Source organism: Cornus florida, unplaced genomic scaffold (assembly GCF_030987335.1).
Source record: "Cornus florida cultivar Cherokee Brave unplaced genomic scaffold, ASM3098733v1 CherokeeBrave_3.0.0_Hap2_Chr10, whole genome shotgun sequence".
In the NCBI taxonomy this organism is placed as follows: domain Eukaryota; kingdom Viridiplantae; phylum Streptophyta; class Magnoliopsida; order Cornales; family Cornaceae; genus Cornus; species Cornus florida.
In genome coordinates, this window is record NW_026775580.1 from 73901059 (window position 1) to 73920246 (window position 19188).

The following is a 19188-nucleotide window of genomic DNA, read 5'->3' on the forward strand; positions in this document are numbered from 1 at the left end:
AAAATTTTTGTTTTCTAAAATTATCTCTTAAATTTTGTATTTCTTCTCTTTTTATTCTTTAAATTCGTTTAATTTCCTTTAAAAAAAAGTCAAATTTTTCTTTTTTGAATCAAACTACAATTTTTTTCCCTTTCAAAATTCTCATTTTTCTTTTCTTTTTAAATTTTTTGTTAATTATTTATCTTTCTTAAATTACTCATTGATTGATATATTATTTTGAATAATTTTTCTTCTTTTATCTCTTGATTTATAGAATCTATATATATTGTCGTGATTATTTTTTTTTATTTTTTTTATTTTTACATTGTGCCCCTGGTCATAACACCAATATCAACCTTCTTTGAATATTAGTGACTTCAATTCTTAGTTTCTTCCAAGGATGATTATGTAATTTAAGTATCTGTTGCAGATTTGATGAATGGTATTTTGCTTCTATCATGTAATTTATGTATCTGCTTTTACTTCTATACGTGTGTCGACTGTTTTTTTTTTTTTGTGCCTCCATCATGTCATTTATTGCTCTATTTCATATTTGATGTTTTTCTATGTATATCATAGCGCGAACCATAGTTCTTTTGTTGGATCTTCAGGACTTTAAATAAGATATCAATGCCCGGGTATGTATGAGGACAGAAAAGTCATTGGATCATGAATATAGTAATAAATCTCATAACATTTGATAGATGAATGACTTCAGAGTACCATACTCGGAGGTATTTAATATTTTTTTGCTGATAGAAGCGATTGGAAATTTTTGGCATTGGCAGTCGGGTTTAAAACCACGAGGCTGAACCCAAAAAATAAATAAATAAATAAACTTGTTAAGAGTGAAATCTCTACTATTCTGTCAATTCATTTTTATTTCTATTTTTAGTGAAATCTCTACTATTCCACAATTACTTTAATTTTGAATCCCGTGAAAAAGAAGAAACTGCAGTTGCTGCTATTATCATTGAATAAGTAAGATACACTTGGGCATCCGCTTTTTTCCATTTTAAACATAAAAACCTCATTTTTCAAGGTGATTAAAATAACATTCACAATTAATATTTTAAGGTAAATAAAGAAACTCTCATTTATTATTTATTTATTAGCAAATAATTACATAAATACTTTTTTATTGTCCTAAGAACTCAATTTTTAACTTTTTATTTAGGTGGATTAGACAAATCAAAGTAATTATATATTATTGAAAGTGCGAAGGGTTTCAATATATTATACGAAAATTTTTAATACATTAATGAATTTTAGTACTCCGTATATTAATTTATTTTTTATTTATAACATATATTAAATCTTCTCTAATTAGTACGGTTATACGATAGTTGAAAAGGAAATATAGAAAAGGGAGAGAGTAAAAAATTTACTTGCTAAAAAATTTCATTAAAGAAAGTGTTTTTGAAAAAAATAAATAAATAAATAAATCCTTCTATTTTCTACTCCTAATAACTATATAAATGGACTCCTCATACTCCTAATAATTGTCGCACATACATTTGAGTCATGGAGTACATGTTACCGTCTCCGTGTTACCATGCGTTAGTCACGTGACACACACAGCAAAAAACGTAGTGTGTGTAGTCGAGAGTCGGTTTCTCTTTGGGGTTTTACAAAACGCACTCCAGTCGACCGTTGTGCCATTTTCGAATTCAACGGCTATACTCTCTTTCCTAATATTCTTCCAAGATTTGAACCGGTTGTTTCTTCTTCAATTGCTCTTCTACAAAAACTCCGCGCGATGGGCACACTCAAAGCCTCTAACGTCTCTTCCGATCTTCAAAAATGGCAGAAAATTTTCAACGCTCTCGTACACATGTTACAGACACAACAAACGCAGGTCGAATCTCTAACGAGTGAGAGAAAACTCCTCGAAGATCGAATTAAGTTGCAATACGATCAAATCTCACAGGTAATCCCTGTCCTGAATTATGTTGATACGTTCAATTAGGGTTTTGAGTTACTGTTGATTCTAGGGTTTCTGAGAGATTTTGAAATGTTTTTCTTTGAAATTATTTGTAGATGAAGAGGGATTTGGTGGTGCAAGATATGGAACGCGTTGTTGATGCCGCAAAGTCGGATATGGTTCTGGGTTTGAAGCAGAGGGAGGCTTTTGTTAACAAGCTTAAGTTAGGTTTGTTCTTTATTCTTCTTCTGAATTAGGTGTTTTTAGGTTAGTTCTTACTACTCCTGATTTAGGGTTTTTATCCTTTTTCCTAACCAATTTGAGGCTTTTACTTTCTTTATTTTCTTAGATTTACAAACATATTAACTTCTTTCCTGACTGATTTAGTGTTGAAATTAACCAAAAAATAAAATTCAAAAGAAAAGATTTTTCTATTAAAGAAAAAAAACCTTGAAAATTCTCTATATGTGCGTGTGTTACTTGCCACCTATAAAATCCATCACTTCATGTTTGGCTAAGGGCTGACTGCACTATTGAATTCTAAGAAATCTGACTAAAACCCAATTAAATTTGATGGCTGATTGCGCTATTGAATTCTAATAAATCTCACCAAAACTCCTATAAATTTGATATACAGTTTGAATTCTTCATACATTTGTTCTTTCCACTTAAAAGGTTGTAAAACTTTCTTTTGATGTCATAATGGGGAAAAATAGGATTTAAAACTCTAATTTTCTTTTCCTCTTCTTCTTCTTTTGGAGGAGGAGTGGGAGAGTGAGATAATGATTGAGGGATTAATATTTTATTATGCATAATCTAATTGTTGCACAATCTTTTCTCTTCCAAAAACTGCAGAAGATACGGGAGGTGAATTGGCAGACTTTAAAGAGTGGTTTCACTATCTATCTAGTGAATGCTCCACGCTAAATGTATGTTGACTGCATTACTTAATATATTCTTTGTGGATCTCTTGTTTGATAGGAGTTGTGACCTTTCAATTGGTTTGCAGGATATGTCGAAGACTTCTGATATTAAGGGCAAAGGGAGGAATTATAAGGCATTGGAAAACGAATTGAGGATGCTAAAATCTGAAAATGAGAAGCTTATTTCAAAGAACACTTCTGAGGTGTCTGCTCTCTTGTCAGAGAATAAATTTGTGTGGAACCAGTATAATAGGATTGAGAGGGAAAAAACTGAACTGCTAAGGAGTAAGTGCACTGAAATTGAACAGGCTAATGAGAAGATAGAGAAACTTCTCACTGCCATGGAGAAAATGCAGTCGTCAGTGAGTGAAAAGGATGATATAATTGTAAAATTTAAAACTGATATAGCTCAATTGGAGGCAGACTCAATTAAAAAGAGTGAAGAAATTTCCAGACTTTCCAGGGAATTGGTGTCCTTGAGAAAATCTAGAACTGATTCTGTTACACCTGTATTACGTCGTTGCACAGCAGAGAAAGGAACGTCTCGGTTGGGAGGCAAGAACAGTGACACAAATGGGCGGAATATCAATGTGAAGAAAGAATCATATCCTCCACAAAACCCTGATCGTCTGAAGGATTCTGAAAAGGTATTTGTTCATTAATCACGACTTCAGAGTTGGATTTGAATTAGTTTTTAATGATGCAACGCTAAATAACTATCTTTTTTCTTGAGTTGGTTCATTTTTAGATAATCAGTGGCAGTCTGGAGATATTATTAATTCCATACAATTGGTTTCTGTTATAACTTGCAAAGAATTTTTCTGTTTTATAGTTTTTATGTTGAAATATGTTTGCAGATTTTTTTTTGCCTGGAAAATTTACTGGTAAAACTTTGTTTGCTTGGTTAGTGCACTGATTACTGGTTTTTATCCCCCAAGATTTGCTTGCAACTTACTTTTTGAATCAGTATTGCCGGTTGCATGAACAGTTTGGCTTCAGCTTACATTCTTGTCTCAGATCAGTGGAGTCTCTTGCTCTATCACATGGACCTCATAAAATGTGTATTGTCCATGTTAGACATCATGGATGTGATCGTATTTTTCATATGAAATTATCTATATCTCATCTTGGTTCTAATCTTTTTTACTAGTATGTTAGAGTGATTGTGGTCTTAGTGAAAATTCTATAATTAAGCCCTCAATAAGATTAGGATAGTTAATATGGTCTCTTATGCATGTGGGTATAGTAAGATATAATTTTCTGGATCTCATCTTGGCTCTATCCTTTTTTACTAATGTACTAGAGTTATTATGATCTTACTGGGAAAATATTGCGGTGAATCTAGGGTTAAGCCTCTGTAAGATTGATATTGGGTCTGTTGTAAAATATAAACCCTGTCTACCTGATGATTGATTCTGTTAAAGGTTGGAGGACACTTCCGTAGGGTTAGTAGTTGCTTTTAGGTTATTACCTTATTTTTCTATTCATTGTCTCTGTCAGGGTTGTTGATACAGTGTAAAAAAATGAAATTTGTTTTTGGAATGTCATTGAAGTTTAATAATTAATTTTTAAGGAACTGAATAATTCGATAAGAGGGGGAAAATCCCACATGTTGGAAGATCTATTTTGCTGGACTTGCACAGATAATTTGTATCACTCACTCAGTAAGTAGAAGATATTCCTTCCCAAAACCCAAATCCTCTTCCCTTTCAAACAAAGCTGAACATGACAAAAGTTTTGGGTTAAATCTGGTAAGTAGAAGATATTCCTTTCCAAAACCCAAATCCTCGTCCCTTTCAAACAAAGCTGAACATGACAAAAGTTTTGGGTTAAATCTGGTACCGAATCTAACAATGTTTTGGTGTTGTGATGTACCGCTTGTTTGGTAGTTGGCAATGCATAATCTAAAGTTAGACCATAATCTACATATTCTTTTCATATTTCTATCAATAATAATAAAGTATTAAATGGTTTTTTTAATTGCAAGAAAGTAAATGAGGTGAAAGAATACATCTTGTACGTACGTACTATGTAACTTCAATTCTTGATTTTTTTTATAGGGATGCAAAAGTTCAAAGAGAAAAGCAGTTGACACCATTCCCATTTCAGAAACTGCAAAATTGTTCTCGTCCACTTTCAAGGTTCCTAAATTGAAGAATTCGTCTCCGTTAGTAACTTAACCTCCCCCCTCTGGCATCCTCTCCGGGCGGGCTGCTATTCATACGTGTATACGTTTGACTGTAGTTTTGTATCATGCATCTATCATGTAATTTATTATGTATCTGTTTCAGCATTGATGTTTTTCCATGTAATATGTGTGATGGCAAGAATGATAATTGTTCTATTGTTGGATCTTCCAAGACTGTAAATTGTAAATAAGATATCAATGCACTGATAAGATGAGCTTTGAAAATTTTGGCAATGGCATTCCAGTTTTGTTAAATACTTTGCAATAACTTTCTGCTCTCTATCTATTTTGTGAATTCTACAATTTAGGCTGAGTAAATAAGGTAAGAGTACTAATTAATATTGTAATAATTAAATACATCATCAAAAGTATTAAAGAAAACTACCATCACAAACTAAACTCATGATTATTAATAATAATAAACTCTAACAAAACAAAGTAGAAACTAATATTGTACTTCCTCTCCCTAGGATACCAAACATATATCTGTGTGTGTGTGTGTGTGTGTGTGTGCGCGCTCTTCATGTACAGTAGTAGTATATGATGAACCATATAAAATGTGATCTCTAAAGAAACCTAAAAAATTTGGAATGTACAGAGGATTGATAGTAGACCAAAACCAGAAGCAGCCCTACCGCCAAGGCCAAACCCCAAGGGAATCCACCTGCTCGGTTACGCGGATCACCAACGACTCGAACCACAAACCTCCTGTTTAGCATGATTATTGATTGCGCGACAAGGATCGCCACCACAGGCAAGAGGAAGAGAAGTAGCCTCAGTTTGATCTTGGTTTTCTCCATTTGCACCTGGTAGTATGAGAAGGTTTGCAAAGACCATAAAAAAATAACTATGCCAAGGCAGGCTAGTAATGGCATGGGAGGTGCAGATATTGAAGAAAGGGTGTACTCTGCCCAGCTTTGCTTCCATCGTGGCCCCCTTCTCTCTCTCAAGAACGAACCCATCACTCTCTATATATCTATCTATATAGATATGTGTGCGCGCGCTAATTTGTGATGGAAGTGAGGATTGGGTTATAGTGTGTGTGTGTGTGTATCTATATATATATATATATATATACACATATATATGTAAAGAAGAATTAATGAAGGGTGTTTTGAATTGCTTTGGCATAAATTCTATGGCTGTGGATTCTTGCCAACCATGCAAATTTTCTTTTCCGAATTCAATCATGCTCAATATTCAGCAAGTTGCCAATTTAATTAAGTGATGGAAAGACTAAGGAATATATTCTTTACCATTTCATCACCGAAAGTGTTGGTTGTGTTAATATATATATATATATATATATATATATATATATATATACATGAAAATGATTCTATATATATGAAAATGATTCTTTTATCAAATAAGGAAAATGATTTTTATATATATGAAAATGATTCTTACATAAAATAGTTGTAGTAAATTATTAAATTTGTTGTTTTTAATTAGTCATTTATATAATAAATATGAGAATGAAGGCCTCCACTTATTTATATTTAGTATAAATAATTAATTAAAAATTATTCTATTAGACTATTCTTCAGTGTGAGAGTATCACTACTTGGAGCAACATGTTTATTTGACCATATCAACATGCATAAAATAAAATTGGAGCAATATTATTGTAAAGGCTTGCTCGAATGGCAGGAAATTTATTATTTTTTAAATAAAAAAAAAAATGACAGTAAATTGAAAGTAATTGTCAATTTAGTATCTACTTATTTGTATTGTACATAAATAACTAATTAGAAACTTTTCATTAGGTAATTCATTAGGTGCAAGCATCATTACTCTCTTTTTTTACAGCGACTCCAATGAATAGAGTTCAACAAAGATTCTTTGTCGGCAATTTTAATTTATAATTAAACCAAATTAATTACACCTCAACTTCACACTCAGCTCACATTAAACTCAACCCTTATATTAAATTTTTTAATTGGACCTATATTTATTCTTGAAATTTTTGTGAAGGTAACTCTCAAACCAGGTGTAAATGTCATTTTAGTACTCTTTAAAAAATTAATAAAAATCCATTGATTATAGAGTTTTTGATTATTTGTTTCACTAAGTTCACAAGTCACAGGGATATGGCTCAATCGTTTTAGAATGTCATCTCCAAATTATTATTAAATTTAATAAACTCTTTGCTTTTTGTAAATAGACTGGGCTTATTGGACTTTCGAGCAGGTGGAGGTCGAGAACTGACATAAATGGGCTGGGCTGGGCTGGTATGAACTGAATTGGTTTCGGCCTTTCTTTTTTGGGTTTCAGATTATGTTTTTTCTCTCTCCAGATTCCTTTTTTTCTCTCTCTAGAAAATCGAAAGGTTTCTCTTTTTCCTCACAAAAACCCTCGCTTTCTCTTCGATTCTCTCTCTCCTCCTCACCTTGCACAGTATCATCACCAAGTTCATTTTCTGTGGTTTTTCTTCCAATTTTATCCCTACTCTGATATATATCACAGAATGCCCTCCGAGGATTCAAAGCTCGTGAAGAAAGAGGAGGTTGAGGACGAAGAGGATGATAAGAGCCTCAGTTCTGTTCTTGAAAGCCGCAAGAAGAAACCCAAGAATGCTACTCCCAAATCTCGCTCTCCAAATCAAGCTAAAAAGGTGAAGAAAGAAGAAGCTGATGAGGATTTTGAGCAGTCCACGGCTAAGAAGAGCTTGGACAAGACTGATAAGGTTTGTGATACATACATTTAACTAAATTAGTTTCTCTTCATTTTTAGCTTGGATTTTTGTTATTAAATAACGGGTTTTTCTTGGCTTTTCCAAACATTTAACTAAAGTAATTTCTCTTCATTTTTAGCTTGATTTTTTTGTTATTAAATAATGGGTTTTCTTGGTTTTTGGTTTATTTCCTGTTTTGGGTTGGGTTTGTTGATGCAGAAAAAGAAGAAGAAAAAGGAGGAGGAGAAAAAAATTAAAGGTGCCAAAGAAGCTGAGCAGAATGGTAAGAAGAGGGAAAAAAAGGTGTATGATTTGCCTGGTCAGAAACGAGACCCTCCTGAGGAAGTATGTTTTCTTGCTAATTTTGTTTAGTGTGCTTGTTTATTATTATGCATATACTATTGACTAATTGGTTTGAGGTTTTTGAATTGCAGAGAGACCCATTGAGGATTTTCTATGAGACTTTGTATAAGCAAGTACCTGAGAGCGAAATGGCAGCTTTCTGGTAAGAAATCGTTTTCCTCCCGCTCTCTCCGAAATGAAATGAACAACTTTTTTATCGTACATTTGCAGTGTGAACAATCTGCTCTTCTTGTGCTTTTTTTATTGGACCAATGGTTTCTATTCATTTATTCAATTGCTACTTGGTGGGCAAGGGAAATCTTGATTACCATTGTTGGCTGTAAACGTGGATTGGCTGATGTGTACCACATTACTTCATTATTATCAATTGGAAGTATAATTGTAAAAACATTCTCTCCCTTTCCGAGCTTCTGCGAGGATTGTAGGGTTTTAATGTTGCTGAGACAAAACTGGGATGACACTTGGGACTGGAAAACCCAAGAAAATGATGAAAAGAACACAATTAGCCCAAAGACAGGGTTAAGAAAACAAATTAAAAGGAAACATCCCTTGATGTGAAAATACTGCCAAGCTAGTTAGTATTGACCTTACTGCAAATATTACTTGTTTCACCTCATTTGTTTGAACAGTTGAGAAGAATTGGATAAAGATTTAAACTTAGAAATTGCTGGAGTACTGCACTATCAAATAATTTATTGGATCATGTCACGTGGATGGAGTGTAAACCAATTCAGGGAGTTGGAAACTAAGCTATTTTATTGCTTTAGTCTAAAACATCCAGATAATGTAAGATAACAAACCCATGGGCACATCTAGATTTCACATGGTAACTGAATTGTTTTCTTGTGTTTTATTCCAGAGATTTTGGCATTTATTGATCTGCTGCAAGTGTAAAATGTGAACTTTCTTCCTTTGTTGAGTTTTGATGTATATTTAGGGTCTTAATGATATACCTAATGCTACTTAACAAAAATCAATCACAAGAAACTTGGGTTAAAATCACAAAATCCCCTTTTACTATAAATTTGTGTCATGTAACCCCTTGTACTATATTTTTGTCAAATAATTACCTGAACTTTTGAAAGATGTATCAAGGACCCCTACCTGTTTGTTTGTTTGATGTTAAAAAGTAACGGAAAGAGCCATCACGAGCAGAACATATGCCACATCTTATGCATTTAGAGGCCAAAATGCCCTTTTGAAGAAAAAAACTACCCTTGCCACCTACTTACACATTAAATCGGTCAAAAATCATTTTCCACTAGCATCGACCAAAACCCATGCTGTTACTCTATTGTGCAGCCAAAGGTAAATTTCTTCTCTTGCTCTCTCTCTCTCTCCTCTTGCAACCACTTACATCACTAAAATGGAGGCCTTTTAGCACTTGCTCCCCATCCAGCTTCTCACAGCCGTTAAAACTTGGAAAAAAAAAAAAAAAAAAAATCTCTCACACAGAGACACAAACACAGCGTGCACACACACACATATGTAGCTGGGACCTATGTTTCCCTGAAACCCTTTTGGAGAGAGGTTTGGAGAGAGGTTTACTGGTCAAATGAAAATTATCAACTCTGGTGAATTTCTTGCCCACTTGCATCCTTGCCTTAGGCATCAGTTTATAGCCTGTTAATATGAGATCAGTGAATGAGAGATGTGCTTCAATATGACGCTGAGAGTGAGAGGGTCGTTTACTTGTTTTAACTTTAAACCCCAACACCGATTCATATGTTGAATTACTGTGTCTTTTCACATTTGAACATTTTGTTGCTTTTTTATTGAAATGAAATGTGGCATAATGGTCATTTTGTATTGCTATTAACAGTTCTGTCATGAATTGGACTGTTTTAATCAATTTTTTTATAGTCTAGGGGTTTTTATGACCTTTTAGGCAAACCTGCATAGCATGATTTTTTATTTTTTATTTTTTATTTTTTTCTTTTTAATTTTTTTGTGATTTTAACCCTAAGAAACTCAAGTAACCTGAGCACAGGCCTGGCAAACCGTCTCTAGAGAAATTAGAAAGGGGGTGGCCAATCCAATCGAAGCCATTAGACATGTATTCCGTTTTTTTGTGCTTATTGTGTTCTATATGTTATCTTCGTTTTTGAATCCATCATCCTGGACGAGTTGTTACAGTAGATGAAAGCCATTAGACATGTATCCCTAAGAATTGGAACATATGGCATTTTATGAAAATCAAAAGCCTATCACATACCAGCAACTGTGAGATGATTTATCTTTTTTAAATAGCGTCACTTTGCAGAGTTAATTTCTATCTTCAAATGCCTAATAAAATGCAACAATGTCAAATATCCATAGGACAACCAAAAACACTGTTAGCATATGTTACCAGCAAACTTGACTTGTGATTAGCACTGGACAACAATTATATATTTGCTTTACCAGACACACGAGAAGTTTAATATCCATATATCACTACTAACATAAGTTGTAGTTTAGAGCAAAACTTTTTGGTCGAACCCATCATGTTTAAGATTGGCATCTTCTTTTTGTGAATTTACTTGTTTAATTAAAAAAAAAATGGAACTTTTCTTAAGCTAATTACTTGAAATCTGCTTAGTGCTTACCATCATGATTGAATTGTTATTTTCATTTTCTGCTGCAAATTATTTGTTTATTGTTGCATGGTATATATTATTGCAGAACACCATATACACAAAACGCGCACCTTTTCGGTGCTTATATTTGTTAACTGGAAAATTTTCCAACGACATTAGTGTAATCATGGCAGTTATCATGGTTAATTTCTTGAGTTGTTACACTTGTCCTGTAATTTTTTGACTTTGCTGCACTAAAGAATTGCCATTAAAGTCTTACATGCAGAGTTTGTAGTAAATTTCACCACTAAACTTCTTTAATTCACCTTATTATTTCTTCACAGAATAAGATTCCAGGACTTGAAGTGCAGCAACCTTATTGTTTTTTCTCTTTTTATTGGCTTTTGGTATCTTGTTCACCGCTCTCAGCATCTTGCATAGGCAGGGTCTGAACTAAATGGGACAGCCATGTCTCCCACCTGCAAATTTATAGTGAACTTCAAATTGGTAAAAAGAATTTAATATATGGCCCCTACAAAACTTATAAATAACCTCAATTTGAGCCATTTTAGGTCCTGTTTACAAAAGCCCACATTTTAAAGGAAAGGTAAAAAATTCCATATAATTACCCCTATCGTCATTCTTCATTCATCTTTTCAGTTTATGCTCTTAGCGGGTTGATGAAATATCTTTTGTGCTATAAATAATATACTTAACATTTCTCTAAGAGTTTTTTGTAATTTTATAAACATATTACTAATTCGGCCCCTCCAAATAAAAGTTTAGATCCACCCTTGTGCATAGGCAGACGAGTGGGTGATGGCCTTTATCTTTTACTCTTTTGATGCATGGTGCCTGATCAGTACCAACTGTGAGGAAGAATCCATTTCTGATGGTCACTAGTATAATCTCTAATGGCCCAGTTGGGACCCATATCTTGTGGAGTACATTCTTTCTCCTTTCTTACAATTTTCATTCATAACATGCATGTTTCTTAGTTCTTCCATGAAAGTGAGGGTAGCCTGGTTACAAATTCTGTATTTTGATTATGAAATGCAAGATTGAAAAAGACAACATATGACAGTTTCCTTACAATTGTTGGATCATCAAAAGTGCAATCAAGGTGGGATGCACCATTAAATTATTCTTTTTTCAGAAAAAATTAATCACCAGTATTTAAAGAAATTGAGACCAGGCCTTGACGCAATGGTATGGCTGCTCCATTGTGACCTAAAAGGTCACGGGTTCAAAACAAGAAACATAAGGTTGTGTACATCTGACCCTCAACAGGGATATTCTCGTGCACTGGGCTAGCACTTTCTTGTTTTATGGTGGTCATTTAAATTGCATGAAAAAGATTTTTTGGTGCACTTAAATTGTCAAAATGTCTTTTCCGTGCTATGGTTATATTAGTTTTTATTCATCAGTCGAGTCCAGGGTGTCCTGCCTTATTCATATCACATACAACTTGCGGACTATTTGATACATGTGTATATACATGTTTTTACAACAATTATAGCCTTGAATTTTGACTTTGCTCCTCACTTGCTCAAACCAGAGCCACTCCACTTCAAAACGAAAAACAAAAATACTTGATCTGATTGTCACATCAAGGGTGGACATGATATTTTTCTTCTTTGATCCTTCTCTTAGTTCCTATATCAGTATATCATGTTTTATTACTGACCATTTTCTTCAGTTGGTAATAGACCTATATGATCATATGCTCAATTTTGTTCTATGGTCTCTAAATAGTTTTACCTTGGACCACTTTTTGTTCACTTCCGGTCACTCTTACCAACATCATTTTGCCTGCACGTTTCCAATTTCTTGGCAGTGTTATCTGTATTCGGGAGATGTTCAGAAAATTTTCATTACACCTATGTAGGCATGGTGCATGGCCCATGAATCCCACCCTATTTAATCATGTTAAAGTTTTTTGGAGCCATTGTAGCTCTTTGGTTTCTTAACATGTGAACCCAAATCTTTACCATTTCAATAACGATTTAGATATTCGACAAGTGAAAGATTAAGTTGATCCAAATCTGTGGACATCTTTTATGGCTTAAATGAATATCCATGCTTTAGGATTTCTCGCTCTCTTGTACACTAGTGAGTCACCTCATGCCTAGATGATTATTATGTTGAACAAAATTCGGACAAGTTTAATTCTCCTATTGCGGTATATCGTCTTTTGCTTAGATGTAGATTTGGAAGATTAGCTTCTTATTTATGGAATTATATTTTTTGCATGCTATGCCTTGTTACGAGCTTCTAAACAAGCACTTATTCGTCTCTTAATGTAATTGCAGGATGATGGAGTCCGGTTTGCTCTCCAAGGAGTTGGCGAAAAAGATTTTTGAGAGGAAACAGAAAAAAGTTCAACAGCAAAGGCTTGGTTCATCGCCAATGAAAGCTGTTGTTACTGTAAAGAAAAGCACCCACTCTGTTACTGTAAAGAAAAGCACCCACTCTGTTACTGTCAAGAGGAAAATAACATCCTCCCCAGTTGCTTCCCAGAAAAAGAAGACACCGGACTCTAAAACTGCATCCAAACAGTCCAAGAAGCGCAAGAGCAGTGATGAATCAGATGATGACTTTACTAGCTCTGCAAAGAAAGTAACAAAGAAAAAAAGAGTAGATTAATTTAGTTTTATCAGCATTTGCTAGTTGTCTCTTATTTTCATGGTGTTTGGACTACTAACATGTTACATTATGTCTTTGCCTTTTGAACTCCATGGACAATATAAACCAGTAAGTGACTTTTATTTTTATTTTTATTTTTATTTTTATTTTTATGGAGGATAGAAATAATATAGTAATATATATATTATACACAGAAGATTACATAAACTTGGACTCTAACTAGAGTCACTCCCAGTTTGCACGGTAGGATAAAAATAGCTGTTTGAAATCCTACTTCCAAAAGGAAAAAAATCCCTCTCACTACCATGGAAGCTTTCAATAAGTATATATGTGTGTGTGTGTGTGTATATACACACGTAAAAGATTAGCCGAGTACTCCAAAAAATTTGTTTTTTGAGTCGATAAATCAGAGAACGAAAATGGCTTCGAACTATTTCTTCAACGAAGAAGAACGTGAGGTGGCCGAGGCCAAAGCGTTGCCGGAACTGTACCGGTGTATTCCATCGTCGCCTTCCAGGAAGGGAAGTTCTAAATAGATGCAGTATGTAACTAATTATTACAATAAATCAAGGAGTTCATATATATATATATGGTTAAAATTATAAAAACCCCCTCTTATTTTCAAAAACTATTAATTAACTCCTCAAACTAAAGAAACTATCATATTATCTCTTCATGTTTGAAGAAGTCTATCATATCATCCCACCTCTCTATTTAGGGATCGTATCACCAATCATTTTGCAAGAACGTAACGGTCCGTCACGGAAATGGATTAACGTGATAATTTTTGCTAGTTTACGAGGTTGTTTAATAATTGAGGGGGTTGTATAACGTTTTTTGAAACAAGGGGGGAGTTTTATGATTTTAGCCCTTCGTATGTATAATTATACATATATATATATACGCAATTAATTTTTTAAGGTATGTTTTTTGAATTATAATTTTTCACATTGTTGATCAAGGGTGGATTAGTATTGGAATAGGAAAATTGAAGAAACAGTGCTTATGACAGAGTTCTCCAATGTTTTCAAATTTTAATCGATTTTGGTTTTTTTCTTTTTTTTTTCTTTCTCCCAAGTAAGTTAGACACAGGTGAAAATCACCTCCAGTGAAATAATACACATTTGCTCTATTTTGAAACAAGTGACCCAAAAATGGTCACGTCAGTCATGTTTGGAAGTCACCGTGAGAAAGTGTTGGGATGCACCGTAAGAAAATGTTAGGATGCACCTTATGAAAATATTAGTATGCACTTTTACCCACAAAAATGGAGGAAATAGACTATTATACAAATGGGGAGGATCCTGATCCGTTAGACACGGGAGGGAGTATTGCTAATCAAGGAAGAGATGTCCTAATTTACCACTTCAAATTTATTCATACTGTGTTTGGTAGCATAAATTTTATTCTATAAAATTGGAATTGAATAGCTTATTTTTAAACCAGTCTTTTTCTAATATTAATTTTGCATATTTAATGTTGCTAAAAAGCCTGCTATTTTGTTGTATTGTCTTAAACACTAGAGTAACGCCTACTATAAGAACTCTCCTTTGTTGACACTTTTCATTAGTATTTTGTCTATTTATTATGATCATCACAAATATTAAGACGCGAATCTAACAATTTGAAAGAAAATTGTATAAAAATTATATATTCAAAATTTCGTATCAGTCAATTATAGTTTTATACCCTTTCTTTTGATTAAATTACACTATCATTTTAATATCAACAGCATGATGATGTAATTTATATATTATTTCATTTGCTCACAATTAGCATTCATGATTAGCTGACCGAATCCAAACATGGAACAACCAAAACGTTTGCAAATTGTCTCAGCCATATGTGTAGGAAGGTGGAACATGGGTACGACACAAGCAAGATGGTAAATCTCAAAATAAAATATAAAAAGTTTTAAAGAAAACAAAAAAATATTTTATCCAAAAAATTAACTTTCATCAATTTCTCAATAATACTTTACACATTACATTATGGGTGATGTCTCCTCTTTTAGACTTTTTCTTCTATTATTTTTCTTTTTCTTCTCCTTCCTTTTCTTATCTCCCACACGATGTTAAGTTGGACTTTAAGGCCCTGTTTGGTTAGATGAGATGAAAAAAAAAAAAAAAAAAAAAAAAATAGAAAGTGAAAGTGAAAAAAAAAATAAAAAGTTAAGTGAATGAAAAGAAAAGAGATTTTCTAGCATGCATTTGGTTAACATGAAAATTTATCCAAAAAAATTATAGAAAAATATTAATTTATTAGTTTAGATAACCTGAACGTGAAAAGAAAGTAATTATGCATACCAAAACTACCATTGTAAAATAAAATAATAAATTATTAAACTCACATACATAATTGTTTATACTCATTTATATTATTTATATTTAGAATAAGGCTTAATAATATATATTTTTTGGATAAAACTAATTATTAGTTTAAGATAAAGAAATTAAAAATAAAATAAAAATTAGAGATGAAAAGGCAATACTACTATTTGAGAGAAAAATCAAATATTTCACCATATAAAATATATATATATATATCCATACATGATTATGAGTAGCTAGAATTGCAATATAGAATAAAAAATAAATAAATAAATAAATAATTCTATTTAGAAGCATGATCTATTTTGAGTAGTGTTACTCAAATTATCATTGATATTCTGCATATATAATTATATAATTTGTCTTACTAACTTACCTCAGAATATATAATTTATTTTTAAGAGAACTTACCTCAAAATAGAAGTTATTTTAGAGAGAACTTTCCACGATTAAGTTAATCTGGGTAAAATATGAATTGCAAATAAATAAGCGCTTCTTTTATTTATTTTCGTGAGAAAATTTTTGAGAAAAAATACTTAATAAGAGAAATTAAATTTTTTATTAAATTTTTCTTTCTATTTATGCAAACTCTAAAAAAAATTTAAAAATTTTCTCTTTCTTTTCTTTTCTTTTCTAATTATTTCCACTTAACCAAACAAAACTAAAGTTATTGTTTTTTATCTCGTTAGATTTTTAAATTCAAAGTTTCAAACTGAGCACCACTCTTTTTCACCACTTGATAGAAAATTTGATATATATTCACAAATTGATCAGACGTGTCCATTTTAAAAAGGACACGTGTCCAACCATATAGACACATGTGGGTCCCACATCAGATATGAAGAAATGTCGGCCACTATTTACCATTCAGTACAGAAGAGAGTAAGAAAAGTATAAACAAGAAACTGCTTCTTTTTTATTTTCTTTGAAATTGGCAGATGATTTCTTCGAAATACTCCACCATCTTTACAGGAAATTAATGCCATGATATTCTTTAAATATATATATTTTTTATTTTTTTAGTATTTGATTGTCGTAAAATATTTTTTTTAAAAAAAATTAAAATTTAATAAAAATAATTTATTTATCAATTTTTAAAAAATTATTTTATATGTCTCAACTTAATGGATTCGACCTTAACCTAGACATCTTTCAAACACTGAATAAATTCTTTACGTCAAAATAAATGGAGCCAAAATTATCACCAATGCCAAAATATATTTTAGTAACTAAAGCTTAAAGGAGAATTAGTGATTTTACACTAACAATAATGGAATTGAAGTAAGAAGCATACTATTGCGATTCTAGGAGTGTCACCCATATTAGTAATATGTATACATTTCATTGAATAGTCGCGTTTGGTAATTTTTATAATGTAACAGTGGCCTTTTTTAACCAGAGTAGTCTAACACTTCTTTTACCAAATTTATTTTTATATTTTTACTTTCAAAAATTTTACTTACCAAACATGTTTTTATACATTATTGAACAAATTGCAAAAAAATAATAATAATAATAATATTTTTATTTTTATTTTTATTTTTATTTGGACAGGAGGGACAACATCTCTATATATATTATTATATTCTAATGAGAGAATAGATTGTAAGGCAGTGTAGTGTCATGGGGGTAATTTCGTAAGATTTGGTGGTGGTCAGAGAAATTTTGGTAAGTTTAATTCGACAGTTATTTACTTGTTGTCAAAGTAATTCAGTCACACGCAGTAAAGCTGTATGGTCTCTTAGAAGGAGTGTACACCCCCACACACACCGTAACAAATACTAGCATAACATAAACCCTAGAACAACCCTCCATCTATACTGCTTGACACGTGGCATCAGCCTCGGTACTCTCTCTCCATGAATTTCTATTTAGTCCTACTTCGGATTGGTTTATAGGAACTCAATCTCACTTTCTCTCTCTATAAATTCCCATCTTCTACTCTTTATCTCTCTACTTTCCACTGTTTCTCAACTAAGATTTTTCTGAAATCTGCGAAGTGATGATGGAAAGCGCAATCCCCACTCTCTCTCCTCCCTATGATGAAGATGAAGTTTTGTTTAACGAAGTCGAGATGGAGGTGGCCGACATACTGCTCGATTTTCCAATTCTTATAGCCAAATTGGAGGCTCGTATGCGGTGGGGTACCAAAAGAAGGAGATCGGTGTTAGATTCGCCACCGTCGCCGTCACTGCCTCGGCCGCCGCAGAGAACAGAGAGAGGACCCAAATTTGTCGTCGAGACTTCGAGTACGGCGACTTTCCTACACGGTGAATCCGGCGAGAGGCCCCAGCACTCGCACAAGAACGTCTCCAAAAAAAGGGTATTTCTTGTTCCCTCTTTCTGTTTCGCACAAGAACGTCTCCAAAAAAAGGGTTTTTATTTTCTTTGATTTTCGAAAACTGGGTTTCGTCTACCTTTTAGTTTCTTTGTCTTGGTTTTTGGCTTGAATGTCTCCCCTGTTTTGGACACATTTACTTCTGTCAATGTGTGTGTGACTGTGTGTAATCAGCGTCTAGAAATTTCTTAATGTTTCTTATTGATTATGTTGCAGTCAAGAGAAGAATTGTTGGGAATTATAAATGAGTCAACTCAGCGCAAACAATGTCTAACTGAGGTGAGTTTCTTTAATTGAATAGTATTTACAAATTAGAATATAATTATTGTATAATTGTTTGAACAAAACCCTAAAATTCTTTTACTATCTAACAGTCGGTAGAGAAGGTGAAAAGACACTACGAGGAGTTATTGGCTACCAATTTAACTCTTAAACAACAGGTACTTTTATCTCACTTTTTTTTTCTCTTTTATCTCACTTTTTTTCTTTTATTTATTTATTTATATTTGTTTGGTACTTGTTTTTTTTCGACAGCTAAATTTTTGGCGTGAAAGAGGTCAACCCCAAAATCTAGAGTTGGAAATAGGGCATGGTCAAATTCCATATCAGCAGTCTTTCATTGTGAATCGGACGATGTATGGGGGTCCTAGGCTGGTGGTCCCACATGTTATTCCTAATAACAACAACAACGTGTCTGCTAATGATTCATTGGTTCCACAGCCGTTCGATCTGATGACTAGGTTTGTGATGATGGGTAACAGAGCCAAAGCTGCTGAAGCAAGAAAACACAGGATGATAAGAATGAGAGGGATGAAGCTTTGTTTTAAAAAATTTGTTATATAATTCTCTTTGTGTTTATTATTCTTGATAATAGGTGGAATTACCAATTAAGGACATTCCATATGGGATATCTAAAATGTACATTTGAGAAACTCTATAAAAAATTTGCCCCATTCTTATTTTAATCTTTTGTCTTTATGTTTTCTTTAATTTTTTATTTAATTTTAATTATGGTGTAGTGTCTAAAAAAGTTTGGATTGTTTGTGAAAGTTGGAGTGTGCAAATGGTGCCAGAGGACAAATGTTGTGTTTGGTTGGAGGGAGAAAAGAAAGGAAAGGAATGACACTTGTAATAATTGATCATATCATATTTAACTGGGCCGAAGTAAAAAAAGGGGGCTTTAGCCCATTACATGAAGCAGAAGCTTAGCCCAATTTGAACAACAGCTTGCAGCCTTGCACACACTGCAAGGAACCACTTAC

At 32.9% G+C, this 19188-nt stretch overlaps 3 protein-coding genes across 3 annotated transcripts; all 3 read left to right on the plus strand.

The window, feature by feature from the left end:
• The first annotated feature begins 1499 nt into the window (after positions 1–1499).
• LOC132278899 (uncharacterized) lies at positions 1500–5239 on the plus strand. The gene is made up of 5 exons (XM_059780800.1): positions 1500–1909; positions 2020–2131; positions 2759–2832; positions 2913–3473; positions 4887–5239. The coding sequence occupies exons 1-5, from the start codon at positions 1739–1741 to the stop codon at positions 5004–5006; spliced, it is 1038 nt and encodes a 345-aa protein (XP_059636783.1). The 5' UTR covers positions 1500–1738; the 3' UTR covers positions 5007–5239.
• A 2086-nt stretch (positions 5240–7325) lies between these two features.
• On the plus strand, positions 7326–13392 carry LOC132279012 (uncharacterized). The gene is made up of 4 exons (XM_059780929.1): positions 7326–7703; positions 7911–8036; positions 8126–8196; positions 12925–13392. The coding sequence occupies exons 1-4, from the start codon at positions 7485–7487 to the stop codon at positions 13256–13258; spliced, it is 750 nt and encodes a 249-aa protein (XP_059636912.1). The 5' UTR covers positions 7326–7484; the 3' UTR covers positions 13259–13392.
• A 4039-nt stretch (positions 13393–17431) lies between these two features.
• Positions 17432–18885, plus strand: LOC132278546 (uncharacterized). Its single transcript, XM_059780359.1, has 4 exons — positions 17432–17911; positions 18143–18205; positions 18301–18366; positions 18461–18885. Exons 1-4 carry the CDS (start codon positions 17591–17593, stop codon positions 18767–18769), a joined length of 759 nt encoding a protein of 252 aa, XP_059636342.1. The 5' UTR covers positions 17432–17590; the 3' UTR covers positions 18770–18885.
• Positions 18886–19188: the final 303 nt, after the last annotated feature.

What these genes read in the sequence shown, in the direction of transcription:
- LOC132278899 (XM_059780800.1), top strand. Translation starts at nt 1,739, where the DNA reads ATGGGCACACTCAAAGCCTCTAACGTCTCTTCCGATCTTCAAAAATGG. An exon ending in TGTTAACAAGCTTAAGTTAG is followed by an intron (nt 2,132 to 2,758) that starts GTTTGTTCTTTA and finishes CAAAAACTGCAG; the next exon opens with AAGATACGGGAGGTGAATTG. An exon ending in GTCTGAAGGATTCTGAAAAG is followed by an intron (nt 3,474 to 4,886) that starts GTATTTGTTCAT and finishes TTTTTTTTATAG; the next exon opens with GGATGCAAAAGTTCAAAGAG.
- LOC132279012 (XM_059780929.1), top strand. Translation starts at nt 7,485, where the DNA reads ATGCCCTCCGAGGATTCAAAGCTCGTGAAGAAAGAGGAGGTTGAGGAC. An exon ending in GCTTGGACAAGACTGATAAG is followed by an intron (nt 7,704 to 7,910) that starts GTTTGTGATACA and finishes TTGTTGATGCAG; the next exon opens with AAAAAGAAGAAGAAAAAGGA. An exon ending in AGCGAAATGGCAGCTTTCTG is followed by an intron (nt 8,197 to 12,924) that starts GTAAGAAATCGT and finishes ATGTAATTGCAG; the next exon opens with GATGATGGAGTCCGGTTTGC.
- LOC132278546 (XM_059780359.1), top strand. Translation starts at nt 17,591, where the DNA reads ATGATGGAAAGCGCAATCCCCACTCTCTCTCCTCCCTATGATGAAGAT. An exon ending in GCAAACAATGTCTAACTGAG is followed by an intron (nt 18,206 to 18,300) that starts GTGAGTTTCTTT and finishes ACTATCTAACAG; the next exon opens with TCGGTAGAGAAGGTGAAAAG. An exon ending in ATTTAACTCTTAAACAACAG is followed by an intron (nt 18,367 to 18,460) that starts GTACTTTTATCT and finishes TTTTTTCGACAG; the next exon opens with CTAAATTTTTGGCGTGAAAG.